This window comes from Passer domesticus, chromosome 7 (genome assembly GCF_036417665.1).
Source record: "Passer domesticus isolate bPasDom1 chromosome 7, bPasDom1.hap1, whole genome shotgun sequence".
NCBI classification, from domain to species: Eukaryota; Metazoa; Chordata; class Aves; order Passeriformes; family Passeridae; genus Passer; species Passer domesticus.
In genome coordinates this window covers 51,056,666-51,082,414 of record NC_087480.1, presented here as the reverse complement: position 1 = coordinate 51,082,414, position 25,749 = coordinate 51,056,666, and the positions used below count along the sequence as shown (strand labels likewise).

Here is a 25,749-nt window from a genome sequence, read left to right as displayed (position 1 = left end):
AATTCAGTGGAAAAACAAACAACTGATGTCATTTTCTGATCAAGTGCTGCTAACATAACAGTTATGTTCACAAGAAGAAGTTGCAGTTTCAGAGCTAAATTCTTAGAGTGCCTACATGCAGAATGTTTCAGTCTTTCACAATTGCTGGTCTACTGCTGTTTCTGTACTTAGAATTCTTAGTGGCATTACCAAGGCAGAAGTAACAAAACAAAGCAGCTAATGAGGCATTTCATTAGTGTGCTTTATAAGGTATTATTCTGGGCAAAAATTAGAAAACTGAATTGAGGAAATTAAAGGAAACAGACAAAATAGTTATTACAGGAAATAGCAGTAACTGCCAGCTCTATCTTCTCATAATTAACAAAAGAGAAGATTGACTATTTTAGAAGTTAAACAGCAGAAATGTAGACTTAATGATAATTTCCTTGTGTCATTTTTTTGTCCAGTGTGATAGTGTTAAGAGCATTTCTTAGTGGCATAATTTTGTGCTGATGTTGTTTTTGATGAAAGAATGGGGGATATGAAACGGGAGGAAGTGACAGGAATTAAGTTATCCTAGGCTCAGATTAAAGAAAGGAAAGCCAGTTAAATAACACTTGGTTATAGTCACAGAGAGTTCCTTCATTCTCAGTCAATTGGGATTTGTAAATCAGACTCCTTAAGGCCTGATTCTACCTGAAAGATAAACCACTAAGTCTTTTAAAAAAGTCCAGGAGCACTTCATATAGGGACACCTTTCAATCTTACCTGTTCTAAAAAATACAGGAAAGAAGGATTTCCAGGCCTTTCATAGGAGCATAGGCTGTCTGTTCAGACTCCTCCATTTCCATATTTCTTTGCAGCTGACCTGTAATATGAACATATCTGAGGCCATGGAAGTAAATGTACAAAAGCTATACCTATTTCAACATTCAATCTCATATCAACATCTCCAGTGAGATATATTCAGTGCTTTATCTTGGATTTATATTTTAAAGAAATAAAATATACTTGTTGTTTCTTTAAAATTCTATGTTTAGTAAGCCCTGATGCTACTCACCTTGGTAGGAAGGTTTTGTGTTAAGGAAAAGGGACTATCAGCAGTCATGGTCATCATTCACAGGCTCATAGTCACCCATGGCATGTCAGGTAATTTACATGAAGCATGCAAACATTTTCCAGGCACTCAGAGATTCCTCAATAGGAAGTGCAATTGAGTGGTGGAGAATTCAGTAATAACTGTTGTGATTATTTGTCTAGGTCTGCAATTAGAGATAGTAGGGGGTTTTCCACAGCTGAGAAATGTTACAGCTTTCTTTCTAGCACTGTGAAGAAGAGACTGGTTCTCATTAGCCAAAAGTGACAAAGTGAGAAATAATTAGTTGAAATTTCAGCATAGAAAGTTTTGATTAACTAGTAAGACAATTTTAATTAGATCTACTAAGCAATGGAACATCCTTTGAAGAAAATGGTGAAGTCCCACAAAATACAAATTGTTCACGTGCCATATTCTTACAAAGACATTCCCTGTAGAACACTGAGATCTGTTGATAAGAAGTTTTGAAAAATAATTAATTCCTACTGTTATCGCTGGCTTTGTCATGAGCAAATACTTATTCCTACAGATGGTGCCTTTGAGACCACTGCATGCTTATGTGTCTGAAAACAGCAGAAAAATGTATGTGACACACATGAATTCTTTACCATTGTTTACACAAACACAATCTCCAAGAATATAGGTAGTAATACCAAAAATTAATTATAGGGGGTAGCACAAAATGAAAAGGACAACTGAGATGCCTGGTTTCTCTTGAAAGCACATGTAAAATCTAACTGTGCTGTGTTTGCAGTTAATGTAACAAATAGTGTATGCTAAATTATTTCCTTCAGTCTTATTGATCACAGAGCTGTTACTAAAACTTGATATTGGATTTTCATAATCTCTTCATCTTGTGGAAAAATCAAATGGATACATGTATGTCTGAGCTGTAACTACGGGATCTGTCCTGCATAACATTCTGTTATAGAAATATATCATGACAACAACTGCTTGTTAAACTTTGCTTGCAATTGCTCTTGGTACTACCAGCACATTTTTATCCCTTTGACTAATCCAGTAGCTGAACTTTTCTCTGGGAAGAAAAAGTTATTTTTAGTAAACTAGTCAAAGCAAACCAACTTATGCTAACATTCCCATACATAGGTATGGCTAAAAGATGATGATTTCTTCCTTATTATGTTGCCAGACTCTCATGTGGACAGTAAGTTCTCAACATGTTGCTAGGCAGAATTGTATTAAAACACGTTGCATCTCAGTGACTAAAGTGCCTAAAATAAAGCAATGTATCATTTGCAGCACACACAGTATTTCTCTTCCTGCTCAGATCTGGAAACCAGAAGTAACAAACACTGCTGCCATGCAGTAATGTCAGTCTGGAATAAGTGCATTACAAAGCATTTTACACATCACAGGAATTTTATATTTCAATTTAAGCTTTTCTCCCCTTCTTTTCTATTGAGTTTTCATAATAACACTGTTCCTGTCATCCATGTTTTTTGAGCAGCAAAGAAGTTTTTAAGATAGCATCAGTGATGCTTTCAGAGTTTCAGCAGTGCTCACCAGCCAGCAGGACATTGGCCATTCTGGTCACTTACACCAGCTGCATCTCTTAATGCTCAGCTACTCATTGCAGCCTTCCTGCAGCCTGGAAGAACTCAGCCATGAGCACTGCGGTATTCTTTGAGTTTATCTCCGTTTTCTTTGAACTTTTTAACCAAGTTGAAGTAAGTCCTGTATTTTTCTCTTTGAAAACTGAGTTTAATAAGTAAATTCCTCTTATTGGAAGTCTGGGATTGTTGCCAAGTCCTGACCCTCTCATTTCTTATTTCCAGAGAGCAGAGTCAATACTGCCAATACTTTTGATGGCAGTACTTTTAACAAAGCTATGAAGTTCCAAGCAGTCACAGTTGTAGGGAGAAAATGAAAACATGAATTTTAATGTCTTAAAATCAAGCAGGACTTCCATTTTATATATTCCTTTTAAATATGTGATAATTTCTATATTTTTCTCAGTTTGAACATTTTCTGCATAGCAGTGCAGATTTAATACTGATGTATTTAGACTTTCAGTTTGAGCCTAAGCATAAAGCTGTCCTAAACCACAAATTTCATGGGTATCCATGATCTCTGCTGAGTGCAAATAGCAGAAAGGTGTTTAGGTTTCAAGGACACATTTGAAAATGCCAAGGAGAAAATGGTTTATTTACCATTAACCTGTCATCTTGAAATTCAGCAAGTCACCTGCAGTCCCAGCACGCTGAAGCATGTTAAATATCTTCCTGTCCTGCAATGCTGCAATAAAATGCTTCTGACTGGTGTATTGAACTCCAATGCCTTGTGAAAAAATTGCAGTTTGACTTTCTGCGTAATGTCTCATATGGTTTTTATCCTTCCCGAGAGAAACAATTAACTGTATTTTGCAGTTAATTTCAATTACTGCTTTGGTTTATATTTTTCCATCACTTCCAGTCATTCATGTGATGGAAATGAAAGAAGAAATACTTCTTTGTTAGTATCAATAGAGTAAGTATAGATGTAGTTTGCTTAAAATATACTCACTGTAATTTTTTTAATAGTAAAATAAATGTAGAATAGGTATTAGAATCAATGGATCTTCATTAATGAATGTAATTTAATTGATGATAAAAGAGGACATTTATTTTTGTAGAGATTATTTAAAAAAATGTTTTTGTCTTATATGGCCTGGGTGACAAGATTGTGTTTGAGTAAAATCTTAATTTAAATAATAAACAGAGGCAATCAATTTTATCTGATTCTTTGTTTAAAAAGCTCTTAGGAATATTCATAAATGCATATCCCTCCAGTAAATAACTACTCATCTTGGCTGTAATTTGAGTTAAATTTTAACTCTCAGGTATATTCCTTAGGAAAATTATTAAGAGAATAATTGTGATAAAGTAGAACTAACTGTGTAGGTAGCACAGTATAGGATGGTGAGAAATGCCTGGGTGCTTTCAGAGGCTGAGGAGAGCAGTCCTGTTCCTCCAAGGCTGATCCTTAGACCTCCAGGCAGAAGCGATGCCTGCAGTGCCCTCCAGGTTTGACACAGGTGTTTGTGGCAGCTGCCTGAGGCTCTGACTGCCAAGCTCCAGCTCTGCAAAGAGCTTCTCACAGAAAACCTGCTGTTCCTGGCCAAGAGTGTGGCCTCCAGAGCAGCCAGGGAGGTGAATGCAACCTTGTTGTGAACCTTCTTAAGGGGAAAGGACCTGTTTTTTGCAATAGGTTATTGCACTGGTAAAGATATTTTTCTGTATCATGGCAAATGTGTCTTCTTTATTTCTATTCCCCTAAACGTCTCTCTCCCTTCTCCCTGATCTCTACTTCACTGATCCAGGTTCACATCCCTGCTGAATATGTTCCCAGAGATCTGTGTGAGGAGTGGGAGGATTATCACATGAGCAGACTGCTTTGCTGTGGTTCCTTTGTTCACTATCTTTTCCCTGTGAATTTTACATTGCTCTCTTTAAGCTGAGCCTGGCCTGTGGAATGGTCTTACCATTCTCCTCTTCTCCCCTGGAAGCTGGAGCACTCTCCAGAGAAAGATAAGCAGTGGTTCAATTTTCTGCTTGGTAAGCAACCCTAGGCCTCAGGTTTCCAGATTTTCTGGGCAAGGGCTCTTCTCTGCTAGTCAGAGTAGACAAAGGAGAGCTCATCCATTGCTGGTCCTCAGGACAGGACCTGATGCTCTGAATTCAGAGTGGATGGAGGTGCCTGCTGAGCAGTTCTGAAGCAGAGGTCTGCTTCAGGGTAATTTCTTCATATCGGTAGCTTTTGTGTTAACACATAGGGGTTTTTGTTAGTTAGCTGCCCGACACAGGTGAAAAGCTGAATCACTTGTTCCCAAAGACTCCAGTCTGCCTAATTACATACTCTAGGCAATTTGCTGGAAATTTATTTTCTGGGCAGTATGAATATGGTTCAAAAGAAGATACCAGAAGCAGATTCTATGAGCAGGATTCATTATTTGACAACATGATTCATGATTTTGCATTTCTAAACCAAGAAAATCTATGCAAACCGTCTAATAACCCAGCAAAGATGGAACTATAAAAAGAAAATAAGTAATTACAAGGGAGAGCACACATACAAAGGACATAAACCAGCTTGCTAGTAACCTTTACCAACAAGAATAAAATGCACTGTTAAATTAATGGCAATTGTTCATGAGCTGTCAGTTTTCTCAGGAGTATCTAGTAGAACATACCAGGAATTAAGAAACAGAGCATTTTCATCTTTTGCCTAACGAGGAATAATGAGAGAGAGTGTAATCATCTAATTTCTAGCAAACAACCACACTATTCTCACTAACAAGAGGAGATGTAGAAAATATCCCCAGAGAAAAGAGAGCATCTTTCCACTTATACTGCTTAATGTCAATAACACCATCAACTTGCATAGAATTACTCTCAATTTACTCCTGGTTCCAGTTTAGGAAGGAGATTCAGACCCAAAGAGAGTAGGATTTACTTACTAGTAAATATGAATCTAAAAAATGAGAGGATGTACCCACCAGTTTTATTCTGAGTTGATGCCATATGCTCTTCATCTCATTTAAAGTGAATAACCAGAAGCCTGTCTGTTCCCATAGGCAAAGATTCTCCCTTCAGCTGAGTTCCAGTTAGTAAGTAGTGAAATTCCCTTCCCTGAGCCCCACAGTCCTACCTCACGTGCATTGCTGGACATGAATAAAACCCTCTGCCTTGAGCACAGGATGTGTGTACTGGGGGAAATCAGCATCAAGTAATCCAGCTGTCTGTGCTGGTTCTGTACAACTTTTCTACAGGCTGAGTCTCAGAACAAAACTTATTCCCTAGCCATAACACTCAAAACCAGTTGTGAGTGTGAAAAATGGGTTTATTTTCAAGTGAGTCATAAAATCCCTTCTCTTTTGTTAGAAAAAATGCAATTTATACTCATATTTATGTAGGAGAGTAGATATGTTTCTAGAGAAGTAATCCTAGATCTCCATATATTCACTCTACTCTGTTACATTGCAGGTAGAAGTATTTATAAGCATGTCTTCAGGCAGATACAGTTGAGGCAAGTGGAAGCAAAGTGGTTCATGAAAGCAGGAGTGAAATATCAATAGCATTTCAAGGGTGTATCCTAAAGGTGGTAAATGCGTGTAGGAGAAATAATAATATTAAGTGCTATTAGGTCTGTATGCCTATGCATACAGGACAGATGTTACCCTTTTGTGCACCTTCTATTTCTTACATGGTTTTCAACTACTGCCTGATGATAAAGTTGTGTATTCTGCAGGCAAAAGTTGAATTCATAGAGACATCTTGTAATCAGATTCTGACTTCCTCCCTTGAATATGCTTGAATTACTTTTTTTTTACACTTCAGAAAATCTTTCTGACAATACTTCATGTGAAACTAGGTTTCTTGAACTGAGAATTTTAAAGCATTGTTTTCATTGACATTTTATTTCTGTGAGTGAAGTGTATTTCAGATTAAAAAACCCACAGTGTCAGAAGAAAGGTAATCTTAGTACTTGTGATAGTGTCTTTTGTATTATTGCTGTTGTAAAAAAATCGAGAACAACAACAGTACTCAAATTCTGTAGAGAACTTTCAGTTTTCAAAAGCAAAAGGAGAAAACTAAACCTAATTAATGAATTGTCCAAGTCATACCTTGTTATCATCCTCATTTTACAATTAGAAGAAAAAAAAAAGACTAAGCCCAGGGTGCCCAGGGTTTTCCCATTTTCTTAAACAGTAAGTGACTTCTGCAGCCAGTGCAGTTTGTGGGAAGTAAAAGCAGATGAGAACTTGCACACCTGATGGAACCACGGTGGCACTCGGATCCTTCCCTTCCTGTGGGAAGTTCCTTTAGAGAACTCAGATTGATTGTGGCAAGCTGCACTCTCATGTTTGTGTGAGACAGGAGACCCTCATCCTTCAGGGCTGATAATTTCATGAGTGGTCTCTTTATCTTAGGTGCTGTCTAAGATATGATGTTGTCTGTGAAGTCTTGTGGTGCACAAAAGTTCCAGCCCTCCACTTGGGGAGGTCTGGTATGACTTCACAGCCTGAGTAGGGGCTGTCCTGAAGTGAGCATTGAAAGTGAGGCCAGCTATGGCTTGGAACACAGGAAGATTTCTTACCATCTTCCTGCCACTATTATTAGGATACATAGAAATGGAAATACTAAATAAAACTACTCACTTGTATAAACTCCTTTTGTCCTCCACTACACTAGATCCCTGATTGCCAGTTGTAATTTCTGAATCTCTGTGTAATGTATGTTAGGAAGCTTCAATCAGCTGGATATCCACACAGGGACATGAGATGTCTCTGTGCTCAGCCTGCTGCAAGGTACATCAGCCATTCCCTTTCATCAGACAGTGTTCCATGACTAACAGGCTTTGAAATCTGTAGTAGCATTTTCTTTCAGAACCTATCTGTGTCATAATTTGGGGTTTTTTAGTACTGTATGCTTTTTGAATTCCTAAATTCCTCATTATTTTTCTATTACTAGTGAAGCAACCTTAATTTAACCAAGCTACTTTTAATAATGTCCATATTGCATGAAAGTCTAACACAGAAACTTACTTTCATAGTGTTTCATGTGAATAATTATGTGTCTTAAAGCTATTATGTGGTAGTAAAGTTAACTTTCATAATGAATTAATTCCATGAACAGACAGAATAACTCTATTTACAATAGTCTGAAAAGGGAAGGGAAAGTTACTCTGGTTTTGTTGACATTAAGGTACATGTGATAGAAGTAGGAGAGAGCTTCTTTCCCACTGGAAGTTATTAAAAAAAAAAAAAAACAGGTAATAAGGTTAATTGTTTCAAAATCTAATAGATACTCATAAATAATTACCAGAACTATTATCTTTGTAGTTTGTGTGCTCATGTCTCCAATCATCTACAATGTGTGTAAAAAATAATTCAATTTTCTTTTAAATCCTATTTAATTTTCTGTAATGATAAAGAGGCCACCATCTTTCTTGCTAGTGCTGCTTTTCAGAGTGTCCTTTACTGTTTGAATATGGCTCTGCTTTTTCACCACTTTCTGCTTCCTCACATCCACGTGCTGCTCTGTCAGTAACCTCGTTTGTAAAGGCTAATGACCATATCAGGCTGGAGAAGTTGTCTTGGTTTCTTTTGACTTCCTAAGAACCTTTTTGTACTCAGCCTGACAGTAAAAAAGGCCGGACCACACTTCATGTTGTATTCTCTCAAATGACAGAAACCCAGCTTAAATGGGATTTTTTTTTTTTTTAATTTTTAATTTAATTTTTAGTTACTAATTTTCCAGATTGTCCACATAGGAAGTTTGGACTATTCAGGCTAGAAATATGATTGTCTTGATGCAATTTAGTATCCTTGGGTAGAGACATCTCACCAGAGAGAGCATTCAGAATATTAATTGGTTTGTTCTGGACCTCAATAACAATATATTATGACAACTATATAATTAACAAATATATAAATCAGTTATTATTTACACCATACTAGTTAGAATACACGCAGATGTTTTAGTGATGCTGGTGTATTGCTCAAATTTGACTTTCAAATTTATATTGCATCAAGCTGAACAAAGACAAAATTATTCTGTAGATAGAAAACATAATGAGAAAAATGTCTGTTTAACAGTCTTGAGCATCCACCATTGTTTGCATTGTAACTAGATTATGTAATTTCTAGAATAGGAAGCCACTGCTTTTTAGTTAAAATTAAAGTATGATTTTTTTTTTGATCGAGTAAGTAAAAACATCAGAAATTACTTTGTGCTTGTATGTGTGAAAAAATAAATCCTTTCTAATCTGTAATCAGATAAAAACTTGAACTGTTTGTTTTCTTCTTAAATGCTTCTTACAGAGAATTCTAATATGTTTTAAAAGACAGCACAATGGTAGTGAAAACTTTATGGAGAGGTAGATTTCTTTGCAACAACCAGATGGAGGAAAGAACAACATCAGATGTTATGAATAAAGTTTATATACATTTATAGCCACATTGTAAAAATCCTGCAAGTTCAGGTGGCTGCACCAGGGGAGGCTTAGATTGAATATTAAGAAAAATTGCTTTATGGAAAAGTTTGTCAAGCACTGGAACAGGGAAATGATTGCGTCACCATCCTTGGAAGTATTTAACAGATGTGTGGAGATTCTGTGGATCAGTGGAGGTTTCTGGTTTTTTTCACCATAGGTACTAAGTAGCAGTGACCTCCTAAGATTGCCTGTGAACATTTAGCCTTATTCCTAAGAAAGTGGATCTATCACTGCTTTCCCAACTTCAAGTACCAGAGATATTTCTTCTTTAAATGTTTGATAGCATCTTATAAAGAAGATTTAACTGAGAAAGAGCTAGAGTTCAAAATTTTTTCTTTAGCTCATTGCTACAAGGCTTTACTTCATGAACCACAGTGCAGGGATGGGTATGACACATACCAGTGCTCACCACACAGACTGAAAAGGATAGGGGAAATTAAAACCCTTCTGGCTGTCCCACCCAACCTCTTGCAAAGTGCACTGAAGCTTTAAAGAGATTTAGAGAAATAGAGAAGCTGTTATAAGAAACTGTGGCCCTTGGAACAAGTCTGTTTTCACCTGGTTCTAACCATCAGTTACCTTCATAGTGACTGCTGGATTTTAAATACTGCCTTACTTAAAGAGTTTCCAGATAGAAACCATGCATCTCTTTTCCTGCAGAATATGAGACATCTATATTTTGCTCTTTCAAAAAAAAAATTAGGTAGGGGAGCTTTCTGCTAATGCAAATGATGAACATAGCCTAAAGAAGGTTTTTGCTGTGAAGTAAAATTTTTTCATTAAATTCTTCCTTACATATCAGGTGAAACAAGTTGACTAACTTGAACATAAGATCAACAAGCCCCTCCTTAAACCTTCAAAAATCCCAGAAAATTAATGAGTACATCAAGTTCTAACTTATGCAAATGTAACATATCTGAGCCTCACATAATAATAGAATTGCTGAGTCCTGTAGTGTTGAAAAACCAAATTAATCAGACTTCTTGAATTACTCTTTCCAGATCTGTACCCCTGATTTGGTAGTGTTTCTGGCATGTTCCAGTCAAAGGCTGAAAGAAAGGTTACTGAAGCGTGCGGAACAGCAAGGGAGACCTGACGATAACCTGAAAGCCACTCAAAGAAGACTAATGAATTTCAAGCAAAATGCAATTCCACTGGTTAAATATTTCCAGGAAAAAGGGCTGATTATCACAGTAAGTTCTTTAGTGTATATCTCTGAAACCTTAATTGTTGTGGCTGTACTTGGCTTCTTGTACCTTTTACTTTAAGACAGGCTAGACAAGTCTAATTCACTTTTAAATTAATAGCATGCCTACTTAAGTAATTAATGAAGAAAACTTATTCATTGAGCAGTTGACAACAGTTGAATTATTGGCATGTTCTAAGTTACAGACTGTGTCTGGTTGTAATAACACACGGACCTTGGTACCACATGTGGTATGAGAGCACAGATGGCCTGTTTCTTTGCCTTTGATACCCGAAGTATTTCACATTGGTATGTGCTCCTCACAGCCAGTGTGACTAATTCTTTGTGCTGGTCAGACTCATGACAGGTAAAAGCATCCTTAATTGCAAAGTCATCAATTAATGTTAATAGCCTTAATAATGTAATTCAGCATCTTTCTGAATTTCAAGATGAAAATCCCAGGAAATTATTGCATTAGCTTCTCCAGAGAGTATGTGTTCTGGGTTAAGGATTTTGATTAGCTCTGTTTTCAAGGATGAGAGTTCTAAGATTCTTACAAGTTTTTCTTTATTGTTGAGGAAGTGTGTATTTTGAGATGCTCCTATAGCCTTTACACGTGCTCCTATGGAATGTGTTTCTAGCTCTTCAGGAAATATATTCCTTTGTGCATAAAGAATGTGGGGCATCTGGATAGAATTGCATTTGTGTGATGCAACCTGTAAAACAGATTTTGTTCTTATGGAGGTTTCATCTACTTTTTAACTCTGTTTCTTGAGAGTACTGAAGATAATTTAAATTGCAATGTTCACCTTAGATATCCTCTTTTCTTTTTGAAGAAAGCAGATGTTTATGATGGGTATGGAAGTGACAATATGGCATATGAAGATTAAAGTACTACAGCACAAAGGAAACAGCATATACAGAAAATATTGCACTTATTCATGCTATTTCCCTAGCAAAGGAGGAAGAAAGGAAGAAAATAGCATTCATCCTGCTGCTAATAATGCTGAACCTGGAAGACACTGAAATACTATGCAGATAAGAGCAGTGTAAGAACTAGAACAGCAAAAAATAGAATTACAGTAGCCTAATTCCCAGAGGAGTGAATCCTTGAGGCAAGGTCAGACAAGGTCAACATTGACTAGAAGGAAATAAAAATATTTACATTTTTCTTAAATCCCTACCTGCTCCTTGTCCCTGCTATTTAAAGCTGTAAATCTCAGACACTTCTAGCCAGCATCATGATTCTACTCAGGGGAGAGAAGCAGGACCATTTGTCTTATGGAGTGTTATAATTTTAGAATCACAACTCATATTTTATACATCTACTTAATAAATGTTGTTCTTCATCAATATCAGATGGGAAAAAAAGAAAAATTCACTGAAATATAACTAAATATTATTAATAAGCAGGCATTATATATATGTAACTGTAATCTACTGTTGGACGCTTTATGAGCAAGAAATAAAATTCTAAATTCCCAAAGAAGATTCATTTTCACGCTCAATGAAAATAACTGTTAAAAGCAGTTATTTCATACTGCTTTTAACATACTTTGGTTAATAGAATTAAGAGCCACATTCTTCATTTCAGCTCTCACTGGTTAGCTTCCTTAGGTGTAAGTCTTGCCCTTCATCTTTCTTTTTTTTTTCACATGATCTGTGATAAATTGCTACAGTACCCAGGTTGTACTTGTTTGGTGCTCTGTATGCCTTATGTTCTCAGTCTCAGCCTGGTGTACCTGCTCTCACAGTCTGATCCTGGTTTCTGTTTTTAAAGAAAGAAGTGAGGCCTCCACCTACGGTACTTCTAAGAAATAGGGAAATACAACTCTGTCCTTTCTGAAAAACTCCCTCTTTGGAATAATTATATGTAAAGTTCATTATAATTAACAGAAGTAAATATGTGATATTTTCATGAACACACAGCCTGTGTTTAAAATTCATTTTAACAATCTGTCAGTAATCTAACAAATCAGAGCCTGACTTCACTCAAATTTAAATTCAGAAGTTACCAAGACTATAACAACACAATATTGGACAGAGAGTATGTAAATAGATGCATATGCTGCCATTTACTGTTTCAGGAATTTTTAACAAATGTTAAAACCTTATGTATTGTTTACCTAGACAATAACTGCATACAAATTACCTGGTGGTGGTGGGGAGACATTAGTTTGATTAAGTTTTAAGAGGGAGAACATGCAGGTACATAGGTGACCTCAAGTACTCTAGTGTTTAGCAGAGAACTTCAGTTCTGGACACAGATTTCCAAATCTCCGGTTTATGTGGACTGTAATCCACCATAGTTAATGGTGTAGTTCCTGGAGAGGAGATCACTTTGTTACAAAAATCTTTCAGATCTCTCTCAGAGAGCTTAGCTGTTCTTAGTAGAACATATCCCTTGGTCTAGACAGAAGAAAAGTTTACAGAGCTTATTGTTGTAGTAAGTAGAAGTTTCTCTTACTGGAGGCAGGATTTGGACCAGTGTGCCTTATTGACAATGAATCTACATAATCTTAGAGCTTCAGTGTCAACCTTGATACATTAATAAATCTGTGTGCACTTAAGGGAAAAAAGAAAAGATTGGCTGTAGTGAGACAAAAATACTAAACATTAAAAGAAGACTCTGGTCCTTATTTAAACAGCCAGAACATGACAGCATCCCGTGGCATCCATGAAATGTGGATTTCTCTGATATCTTCATTGTTCCACTTTTCCTTTTAGGGAATTTACCATACTTATGAAAACATTCAAAATGACATTCAGATTAGTCAGAGAAGTAAAGAGAACCCAGAAAAAGTAGCTGAAGCTGGAAATGGATTTTGAGCACAAATTTAGAAGTTAAACAGTTGCGGGTGAGGGAAATAGCTGTCTGCCCTCATAAGCATCAAACAAGCCTAATGGCTGTCAACTGTCACAAAAAAATTCCCCATGGAACTGTGTTATATAAATTTTTTCTCTTGTTTTGGTTAAAAAAGGAGTTTTGCTATAGAACTTGCACATTGACATGAACTTTATCTAAAGGCTGTGACTTATCAAAATGCTGCTGAAGTTATAGTTTATTTCTAAAGTTTCTCTGTTATCGTACAGCTGCCCAACTTGAGATGTTGGTTTGGGCTTTTTATTTGTTTGCTTCAGAATGGTGATTCCAAAAGACTTGCACTTACTCATTCTTCATTTAATTTTAAGCTCGTCCCTAGAGAAATATGGGTCCTGCAATCCTTTAAGCAGATCCCAAGGCCCATTCAAATCTCACTGATAGCAAACTCTTATGAAAGGCTTCAGAGGAACTCTCACCCGCTTTCCAGGTCCTAATGGCAGCCTCTGCCAGGGGTGTCTCCCAAACCAGAATCCAGCTCAGAGAATCTTCTCCTCAGTGGAGGAACATGCACCTGGTTTGGCAGAGCACCAGACGAGTAGATGCCTTTGTTTTCTCGGTGGCGATATTTGCATGCATCCGTTCAGCTTTTGCACTAAACAATCGTTAAAAAGAAAATTTTAAAAATCCCACTCCTCCTTCCCTGAAGTGATGCTAGGAATAGGGACTGTTAGCCACCACCTCCCCCGCGTGCTCTCACCTCCCTGCTGCAGGCTCAGAATCTCATTTACGTGCCATCTGATGCCTGGATCTTGCGTCCTCGGCTGCAAAATGATACAGACTTGGCAGGAATGGTTTCCCTCAAATGTAGCCTCATTGGTATCTGAGCATGGCCTTCCTCCCCACAGGTCAGAGATGGAGATTTGAACCTGCTTTGTTTTCTAGAGGATACTGAACTGAGATTTTCTATTAATTGGCCCAATGCAAATAAAATATTTCCAGAAGCCTCTTAGTAGTTTTAAAAATACAACAGCCATAAGCACAGTCTTTAAGGAGCATGTGCGATGTGTTTTTAACCTGACTACTACATAGGATCTTCAGAGTACTTCTGGCTTCTTGGGCATGACCAAGTGGACATGCAAAGAGGAACCCAGACATCTGGAGCATCTGGAGCAAACCTTCAATGTTTTAGGACTTTTTCAAATCAAACAAGGACTGTAGGCAGCTATTTGTGGGAATCTTGAAACCAGAGGTTTTGTTTGAGATTCAGGGGTCTCCCTCTGGTTACTGTGTGGTAAATCTTTATCTAGCTCCATGAATGTATATGGTTACATAATAATTTTAAAATTTCTGTAGAGGGAAAAGTAGAGGTGGGATGGGAAATAATGACTATCATATATTCATTTTTTGGTGATTCAAAGCAGTGAAAGTTAAGTTGAAGCTTAAAACAAGTAACCAGAGCTTTGCAGTCACAGAAAGTCACTGAAAATTAAGGTTTGCTGTGTCTCTCCTATATTTGATAGCCCTTCTGCAGAAAAACTGGGCTAAGAGCAAGAACCTGGAGCTGTTTCCTGTAAAACTGCTGAACTAGAGAAAGCTTACACGTGTTCTAATCACTGCTAGGTTTTACACTGCGTCTCAACACTATTTATGTGGTGCTGTTTTGTCAGATTTTGAAGAACATACAAAGAAGGTCCATAAATGAATTTTATCTAGAAATGAGTCTAAACAAACTGTTTGTAAATATATGCACATTTTATATGGGAATGATAGATGAGTAATTTGTGCATATATAGAAGCATGTGCACCATAAACACTTTCAAGTTTCAAAATATTTTCAGTCTCCCATTTTATGCTTTATGTCAACAAGTATATCAGACATACCAATGTCTGCCAGAGAATGACCAAGGATGGAAACTTGCCATCTGTGTACATAGAAGCATGAAGAGAAACCTTGAGGGTAGAAATCCTTTGCTGAGGTGAACAGTATCAGTGCAACACTATGTTCTCTTCTGGCTTTGGAAGTATGATAATTTAAACAGCAACAAGCTCTTTGAAACCTGTCCTGCCTTATGTACACCCAGTGACTTGAATGAAAAGATGACTTTGAAAAAAAAAAGGAAACAAACTGGCCAGTCTGGCTGTAGAATTAGGCAGTGATGAGTGCATGGGCCAAGCTGATTTAGGAACTCCAGAAAGAGAGAGGGAATGTTGGTTTTGACAGCCATACTATCCCAGATTTTATCCATTTCTGGCACTGTGAAAGCTGATACATGTTTAAAATTAACAGACCGTTTTTTTACAGATCTGAAACTAAAACTGAGATAAGTAATTAAGCCAAGTTATCATGCAGAGGAATGAACTGTAGGAGATGTTTAAAATAACATGCCCTAAATATTCTTCAAGTTATTTTAAACAGTTCATCTTAAGGTAATTAAGCTGTGTCCTTTGGGTGAATAGCAGCTTCTAATTTCGTTCTTGTAGTTAAAGTGATGCTTAAAGAAGATTAATTTTTTCTTATTTAGATGAGATATATTAAGAAACTAGATTGGAAAAAATATCTTCTCTGAGAAGACCTTTTGTATTGAATCAGGAATATTTATCGTGCATAAGCAAATTTTCCTATCCTGAACCACAGCTGATTTGGTGAACATCCAACTGAAAAACCAAAGCTGCATTTCAGCCGTGTATTGCTGTAAAACAATAAAACCCCAATTTCTTACCCAAAGTTCCATTAGTGATTTCCAGCTCTAATTACCAGTAGTGGATCTTCCCACTGGTGAAAAGTTCATAGTTGGTGACTTCATGATTTTATGGTAAAACCACTTTGTTGTCATTTGCTGGAGAAAATTAGCATATTAGCTCATGAAAGTTGCTACTTCAGTAGAATCAAGACAGTCTTTCAGCTCTCACACTCACAGTCCCATAAAAATGTTACTACATCTGATAGCTTGTACTTTACAATCCTAGTGTTTATCACCCTTATTTTCTGAATCTATCATTGCATATAGCATCTAAGTTGCTATCGTTAGCTATTTCTATTTCCTTATGCAAGTGGCAACTGAATGTTTTTTCTGCTATACTATTCTCAGCTTTGATTCAAAGGGCAAAATGAGACTGAGTGAACTGGCCTCTAGTAATCCAATCTAGTGCCATTCTGGGATTATTTGAGCATTTCCTCCCGTTCCTTCTTTCCTGTAGATGTGCCCTGAAAGAGAAGGGAGACCTAAAATATTCTTATTTTTTAATGTGTCATAAAGATACATGTATTCAGATTTGTGAATGCTCAGGTATCGTAATGATGGAAGCCTTTTAAGTGTCAAAACGGTCAGCAGAAAGTCTGACGCTCTTAACATTATGGGCTTGCTCCAGCATTCTGGACTTTTATTTAGGCTTAACAGGGTTAGATGCAGCTGCAGTGTTAGTGGAGAACTGAGAAAGCTGAAAGGTTACTCATCCATTGTGTGACTCAGGGTACACACTGCACTAGGCAGCACTGAAGTGAGAACTACAGCCTTCCCCTAGGGCATGTTCCCCATTGCAGAGTATCCTTTGGAGCATTTCTGATAGCTGTTTGGAGGACTTTTTTTTTTCTGATGCAGCTAAAGAATATTACCAAGCAGTGCTTTGAAGAACTGTATGAAATGCTTCCTAATTAGGAAAACACCAGTATTGTGTCAACTCAGCATTTCACTGAAGTAATATATCCTTGTTCCTTACTTTACTGATACTTACACATCAGAAAACCACTAATATGGATATTTTGTGTTTCTTATAACTGTGGTACATCATTTTGTGTTAGCACGAGCATCTTTGCACAGCACCACTTTTTACCATGTAGACATAATCTAAAATCCTTGGTGGGGACTCTTGTGAATCTCATGGTTTGTCTTTGCTATAACTATATATGCTTCTGTATCCTCCAGCTCAGTTATCATCTTTCCTACTTCTAGGTTAATGTTTGTATCTTTCCATCTAACATAGTACTGCAGTTAGTTTCATTAAGGGCCAGTGAACACATCTGTTTACTTTGTTGTCACCATACCACATTCTGCAATTCAGTAATCTACTTAAATAATACAACAGGAAAAGAAGCCTCACAAGACATAACTATAACACTGAAATCAAAATCATTGTCATTTTCTGTGAGGGAAGAACTGTTGTCCCCATTCTCAACTGCTCATCTCTTTTTGTGCCAACAGTCAGTCAAACCAGTCACGGTAAAAGAAATGAAGAATTAATGCAGAAAATGTAGCATCTTTTCACTGTAACTTGCTACGATCAGTTATTTATATCTAGGATTGTTCATAAATATGCTACCCCTTGATCAGTTTTGTTAAAAATAAAATTGCTAAAACTACATTGTTTTTTGGCAAATCTTAACATTTTTTCATTGTGTTCTCCACTGAATTTTTCCTCCTGTCTTTAATCAGAATGTCAAATTGAAGCTCCACATTCATGCTTTCAATACCAGTACTTCAAAATTCTCTGCTCTGTATAGCATGCCAGGTCTTGTCTTTTCTTCTATTATACCATCCATTCTATTTTGGTAACACTATAGTTTTTCTACTGCTAAGGTCATCTCCCTCTCTTACCACTGCAAGTTGCCAATTAGGCAATTTGAAAATATACTTTCCTAGTTTCCTGCCATGTCCTGCCTTCTGGGCTTTTTTTGGTCTGCTTTACTGAAAAGAACAGACTTCTCTGTAAATGCATGGTCCTTACTAAAAGGGAACCTAGAATGTGGGCAATACAGCTCTTAGTCAGGTTGCTTATTAAATTTATTGGTCCCTAAGACATCGGAAAAAGATATCCAGCAATCCTCTTTGTGTGTGCACCTTACTGCAAGAATTTCACCATATAGATTCTACATAATACAGATTCACATAACCCCAAGGTACGTAATTTCTGTTTCTTTTGCAAGAACATTCTCTCTGCTCTCTGTCAGGCTCTGTGTTGTTTCAGTCTGCTGTAATGGCCATTACAGGTTTTGTGGGTACTTCAGCTTTGATCTCTGACCCTGTTCATGGGGTGCAAGACACAAATGAGCTCAGTTCCAGTACTGTGAACAGAGGGTTTTCTTCATTATGCATTTCATGTTCCCTCATATCTTTTGATCTTTAGAAACAGGGTCAGGAGCCATGTGAATTCTGAAATGAGCTTGGTTTTAAGGACTATTCATTATATCCTTGAACTACAGCCAGGAGACCACTCCTCAGAAAAATCAGTACATTTAGTAGGGTGAGTGTAATAGAGAATAAGTTAAACAAATTTGGGTATTCTCTCATAGGCCAGGTCAGCACTTGGCAGCAGAAACCATGTCAGTGTTTCTTGGAAAGATGCCTCTGCTGAAACCCTGAGCTTAACAACCACTCATGTTAGTGGGAACTTTTGAACAAATTTATTTCATAGCTTCTTATTAAGGCTGCACAACAGTTTGTTATAACCCCAATCTGATAACATACCTTGTAAATATTAATTATTCCTTAGGGCTAAAGGTTACAGTTGATCTTTTTACATTGAGAAAATTTCAGACAAAACTGAAAGATTCCCTTTTCCCCCATGAATTACACAAGCATGGGGACCTTTGCCAACTGGTTTTTAAAAAGTGCCTTGGAAAAAGATTTACTAGAAGATAATTGGTATTTGCCATATGAAACGAGGCCTAAATCTAACCTTTTTTGAGTACATGATTTGGCTTGAGGATGAAAAAGGACAAATAAAAAAGTCTTAAGCAGGAATAGAAGCTTGTGAGAACTTCTCTACTGGAGTATGGATTAGAACAAGCACACAGAAAGCATCTCACCCTTCTCCAGTCACTATTTCTGTGTGTACAGGAGTTGTGCTGCTCCGAGAGGAGGGTGTGCAGGGAACCTACTGGAAATGAAATACAGGGAAGTACCAAGGGTCTCATTACACGAGGCAGAAGAGTGTTGAGCTAAATTAGCTGGTATGCAACAGCAAGAGCTTGCAGAGCCAGCAGCTAATGGGCTCTCTGCAGACTCCTGATTCCCACACTGCAGGGAGGAGGAGGCCAGCAACCTCCTCAGATCCACTGGCTTTTAAAGAAATGGGGGCGATTCTGTTCAGTGGAGAAGGGTCTGCAAGATATTTTGTTTTATTAAATGCTTGTATTTAGTCAGTTCCCCATTTCCCTTGGCATAATATTAATAGAGAGTAAGCTTTATAGATAATTAGGATCTGCCTCCAAATTATTTTTCTTCTTTTTTTTAGTAGAGACTACTCTCAAAAGTAATAGAATAAATAAGAGATGACAGTTCTCTGGAAGTTTGGACACTGATTTCCAAAAGCTTCTGGGAACTAGAACACTATAGTACAAACTATAGGAAATTTTCTTTCCTTTGTAGCAATAATGGCTGTAGAAAACATAGTCATTGTTTGAATTACAGTTTTAGAAAACTAATTTTAAGAACTAGCATATCTGAACTGTATTGGAAACGCTGTAATTCTTGTTGGTTCTGTAAATTATCACAAGTCCACTTTTAGATGGAATGAGTATTGATACTTCCTGCTTAACATTTATCATGCCTATTGGAGAGGATGGTGACCCTTAGAGTGAAAAAATTATTTACCTTTGATATAATACTCTCTAAGAGTTACAAGAGCTAATAAGATTTAGGATATGCAAAAGGAGAGAATTTGAATTGTATTAATGATTACTAATTAGGAGATTTTTGGTGGGAACACATTGAAATGTTTTTTTGTTAAAACATATTTTTACTGTCAGATTATCCAAGTAATTTTATTCAAAATTAAAGCAAAAAAAGTTATAGAAAAAGAAAGGAACATTCAAAATATTTAGTTTTCTATCTCACTACAGCTTAAACCATGTGGGAGAATAGGTACATAAAATCCCCCCAATCCCTTTCATATGCAAAAACATAGGATGTATTCACACTGTCTTTTTTTCTGCTTTAAGTAGTTTCACTGCAAAAGTAAACAAACCTTCAATTTCTTTACTGTGTTCTTTTTAATTAGAATTCTAAACAGAAAAAAAAGTGCAGTGGAAGATATCTTTAAGCCTTCATAAATGCAGGCTTAAAGATATCCAAGTAATCAAAACTAAACATCAAAAATCTTAATACTAAACTTGTTCTATCCATACAACTTGCTTTTAGAACTTCTTCCATTTGCTGAACATATTAACACAAAAGACTCAGTTCCTGTTTTCCAAGGTCTGTAAGTGCCAGGATCCAGAGCCTATGCCATTCACTCTGGATCACAATAATGGTTTTAGTAATAGCTTTATCAGTAGTAAAATTTTAATAATAAAGGCAAACATAAATCACACATTTGTTATCTTAAGGTAAGTTAAAAACAACATATGGTTGCTAAATTTTCAAAATAGCTACTATTTCTAGGCACTATTTGAGTTCCAGTCATTACTACAACACTGGGGAAGGTTGACAGAGACAGACCTTCTGTGTACTTTTAACTGCTTTATATTACAAAGATAAACACTTTGAATGCACTTAATTTTGTAATTCGTTGCCCACATTTTGCTGGGGTCCCAGTAGAAATTAATATCACTATGCAGCTGCAAGATTGAGCTTGTTCTGCCAAAGCAAACAAGGGTTGAAACAGCCAGAACCACCCATACTAGCACAAGGCAGCAAATGGAAAGGTGGAAGCTTCACAGATATTTCTTTTACCAGGTCACATTGAAATCAGCCAAACAGCCTCAGTGTGAGGAACAGCACCATTGTCCCACCCAGCAGAAAACCAGAGCAGTGGTGAAGGAGCTGCCGTGATGGAGAGCAGTAGCCAAAACTATATTAATACAGAGAAAACCCCCAATTATAAAATAATTACTGTTCAGTAAATCTAAATTTACTGAATTGATGGATTCTCGGTTAGAATATCAAAAGCTCTAATTTTCTTCATACATTGGAAAAGTCAGTTATAGTAGTTTTTATATGAATACTCAATATATGTTGTTCAGCTTGCTTTTGCAATAAATTATTTCTACTTTAACAATATGTTAATACTAACTATGGTATTAGACCCCAAGTGTTGGAGTTTCAGGCATTCTGTAAAGCACTTAGCTCAAACAAACAGCCAGAAGGAAAGTTGTGAAATTCTAATAAAAGAAAGCTTACAGAGGCTTCATTTTGATCTTTCTCAGGTCTTTGTTTTTATCTTTCACCTGCAACACACATTATTGTCACATTACATACATTTCTTTTCCACATCCCTATCCCTTCTCAGATTTAATTTAATTTGTGCTTTCCAGTTTTCTGACCAATACGTTGGCCATTTTCTGTGTCAAAATGTTTCTTGGACATTTATCGTGCTTTTTAAAGAAATTAATTTTATTAGTTAGGGATTCCCTATGATTATATTTCATTTAATAGCTTCTGAGAAGAAATATTGTCAAAAGCTTTAAAAAAGTTAAACAAATTATGTCAATCAATTCCACTTCATCCACGTGTTTTATGATATTTTAAAAATGCTTTCAGCCTACATAATCATGTGGGACTTTGTCCTACATTTGTTTCCAAAAAATACATGCTAGATGCAAGAATGTCATATTCCGTGATGACTAAAGCAATCGTTTCTGTCAGTGTCTCCTTAGCTTGCCAGCTTTCATTTATAAATCAAGTAGTCTCCTTTTTGCTCTGAAACAACATGCTCCAATAATTTAGATGTCAAAACAGAACTTTCTGGTACAGAAATTAAAATAGCAGTGGCTCACTTCTTGCTGCAGGAAACAAACTCATCCTTCCTGCAGCAGCACAATTGGAAGTTGGCTTTATGAGCCGTCCTGAACTCAGACTGACATCTGCTGCATATTATCCTCTTTGCTAGGACTCCTATCTAGAGATAAATAATTTATTCCACGAAAATTTAGTACATTTTAGCTCGAGATGACCAAAGGAGGGCTTATTGTCAAGGATTCCAATACCATTTATGAAGTTTATTAATATAGAGACCACCAGTGAAAATGCTGCTTATCCTGGGTCAGAATTTAGTTAAATACACAGGAACTGTGTAACTGAGAATTCAAATTTATTTTTCTCTTCCAAGGAAAACAGAAAAGCCAAAAAATTTCAAACATTCCAGATTTTACAGTGTGAAATTCCATTTTAAAAAGCTACAACTATTGCAGATGAAATTATTTGTGTTGCTAAGGTCCTGGATTACTAAAAATGTCACATTATTTCTTGACTTAAATGCAGATTTTGCATATGAAACACCCACATCATCCAATGTTTAAGCCTATGGTTTATCCTATACTTGTTGTTGCAGCTGAGTCATTAGTCCTCGTGCTTGAATAACTGGCTAAATTTGCAGCTGAAATTAACTCAGGACATTTTTTGCTGGATTTCAGATAGTAGCATTCTTCCTTAGAAAATTGTGATGATACATAGGCAAAAATTATATTTTTGTTAAAAATTGTTATCAAGTCATCTAATAGTAAAAGACCAGACAACAATATTTTAGTATTTTGCTTTCAAAATCTCTTCCAAAAAGCCAACAGGAGAAATGCTATTGATCTTGAAAGGGAAATATTTGGCTATATTTGGCAGCAGCATCAGTGTTTTTCTTTAAAATTAATTGCAAACTGTCAATAGAAGAAAATAGTATTTATAGGAAGAATATAAATAGTATTTATAGGAAGAATGTCTTTTTTTTCTAATTTTTTCTAATTTTTTTTTGTTTTCTTATTTGAATTACAGTTGTTGCTCATTGGATCTTTTGGGGAAGCCAGTATCACTGTATATTTATTCAGGGTGCCTGTCTGTTACTTGTACATGCTGTGGGAGCTGATGCTATAAAATTATTTGGTTTTGTTTTAAACAAAACAAAGAGTGACACAGGAGCTCTATAGGCAAGGTGAAATGTATATTTTTAAAAAACTTTAATCAGGAAAAATCTCTGCACACAAACATACTGGTTAATGTAATGTAGTTATAGGGCTCACTCTGCCTGAGAAGTGCTGTTGCTGTCAAAATTAGCAAAAAAAGAAGGGTATTGAGGAAAGCAATTTTTTGGAACATATTGGTGATCAGAGCTGTTTCACTGAACAGGGTGCTCTGAGGATGTGAATATTCCAGTATTCATCTCATGGGGTACTGGAAGAAATAAGGGAATTGTGCTGTAGAAACTGATCATTAACTGGTTTATTCCCAAAGAACAAGGGCACATCCAAGCCTCATAGAAGCCTTCATAGATAAAGGTGGAAGAAATGCTACTGGAAGACAAACATTATTATTGTGGAAAGAAAAAACAAAGGCATCTGGGGAGAGCTGGGTAATTCTAGATCTTTCTGTAATGACCCCATGCTTTATAAAGCCAAGTGAAAATTACAGCTTTTATTGACTGAGCTTCATGCCACTTGTTTGTATCTCTCTGCCCTTTGTCTACATTTCAAAATACTGAATTTTACATTAATGCTTCATTGTTGCAGCATCACTGAGCTCTGGTAAATAAGAAAGGCAAGCTAAGGCACAGAGGGCTGTTAAAGCTGTGTGAGGATTTGGACAGCTTCGAGTCATACCTGACTGTCTGTAATCAGTAATGTCTTTCCCCTTCCTCTGGGGTTAGGTGCATTAAGGAAAAAATCAAACCATTTATTCTAGACCCAGTGGATGTAGAGAGTAAGATGATTTCTCCCTCAGGCTGAATGTTTTCCTGGGTTCTACAGGAACAGAGTAAAAATTAATTCATGGAGCATCTCCTAACTCAGACCATAATTAAGTTTTCCATTCAAGCTCTTCAGAAGCGATCTGTCTGCATGCTCAACACCACTGTTCTGTTTCTTTGTAATACCATTTTCCTCTTTAAAAGCAATTTCCTTTAAAAAGTAAATGCATAGTGAAAATAACTCCAATAGTGGAATGTATATTTTCTAAAATAAGGAAAAGTGTTTGTATTTCCAAGGTAGAAAAGATCTCTATTTTTCATATACTAAATAATTTCTTTGATTTTCATTAATCTTCAAAAATAATTAACATAGTTTACTTTGCTATAGAAGCTGCTGAGCAAACATAATACATGTCAGGTGCAAGTTTTCCACGATTTCCAAAGTGAATATGCACTCAGAGTTTATATGCAGAGATTCTGGCTGTATTTATACCTTGAAAAGTTCCTGCTAGAAGTAACTTATCTGAAAAGTCAGATAACCTAGAACACACACATGCAAATCATGTCCTTTTAAATGCTATGTGAAATAATGCATGTGCTGCCTAATTTGGTTCTGATACCTGACGATTTCCAAGATAAATAGAATATTTATGGTGGGGGTCATGGTAGTATAGAGAAATGGCTGAAACGTTTTGAATTGTTTATTACTGACTATAATAAACTGACTTCAGGTTAAAGAAGTCAGCCAGAGTTAGAGATGCAAATATGGTGGAGGATAATGGCTACTGGAAGCTCAGAGTCCCTCTAAGGAATGGAGAACATGATACAAAAATGATTGTGTTAATTGAAGAGCAATACATTTCCTTTCCACATAATAGTCACCAGCCTTCCAGATTCATATCCTTATTGGGAAAAAAAAAAAAAATTAACCAACCAGTGCTCTTGAATATGTGCACAGGCAGAACGGCTTTGTATGTTAGTGTTATGAAAAATGTGTGTGTTCCAAACCCTCTCTGTGGCACCATCAGCTTCCCTATTAAACAAGCAATTGCTTCATCCTCTCAAGTCCATTAATTTTCTGTTACCTTGCCACCAAATTATTGATTTCTCCCCTCATCCCCAGTCACATCCAACTCTCCTTCAGTTTGTCTGCTTTCTGCTCTACAAGGGCCTGTAATTGCACCTTGTCTTTCCCATCATCTCTTGCCACCACATTGCCCGAGGCGCTCATTATTATCAGCTGAAAACTGCTGTAAGTCAGGGTGTTGCTCAAATGATCACAGCATAAAGACAGAAGTTCTCCCTCTGTCTACCTATCAAAAGCTATTACTTCACATAAGTGTACAAAGACAGGCTATTACTTCTGCTACTGTTGTTTCTTCAGGTGAGAGTTACCATTTCCTTGCTGTTGCTCTGTTCAGTATTCCAAGGTATGGAAGCTGGCTTAGCAGTTTTACTGTGAGGGGAGGGAAACTGCCACAGCACCTCCACTCTTCTGTGCTGTCCCACTACGTTGTTGAGTTTAGCATGAAATAAGAGAAAATCACTTTAAGAAAAAAACAAAACAAAATAAAACAAAACCATTTAAAAAAAACACAAAAAACCCCCAAAAAACCACAAGCCTGTGTTTTGTAGTAATTTCATTGTTTATGGACTGCCAAATTAATACAAAGGGGTCTGTGAATAGAAAAATAGAACAAAATAAAAAATTAGTGGCTTTGAATTGCAACTATTTTGAGTAAATGAGTTTGGGATACAGAAAAGCTACCAGCAGTTGATGCAGAACTGTCAGCTCCATTCAGAGCTGGAGAACATTTACCCCCATGCTTGTTTACAAGTAGCCCTGACAGCAATAGATCCTTAGGTACAAGTGAAACTTGAGAAACTAATGATACACGTAGGAGGACTCTACAATTATTTATGAATCCTCTTTGGAACTCCTGCAGTAAAAAAAAAATAAGGTGCTAAGAGGCTTATTTTAGATAACCCAGCATATTCCTTAGGATTGTAATAATGGTGTTAATATCTCCAGTTCAGTTTTGTTCTAAATTTCTGTCTGATACC

The 25,749-nt window shown here is 36.6% G+C and overlaps 1 protein-coding gene across 1 annotated transcript in view; it reads left to right on the top strand.

The window, feature by feature from the left end:
- AK5 (adenylate kinase 5) overlaps nt 1-25,749 on the top strand; it is an 82,921-nt gene that overhangs the window by 9,693 nt on the left and 47,479 nt on the right. The window contains exon 6 of the mRNA XM_064428580.1: nt 10,072-10,263. Coding sequence (XP_064284650.1) covers nt 10,072-10,263 — 192 coding nt within the window. The remainder of the gene's footprint in view (nt 1-10,071; nt 10,264-25,749) is intronic.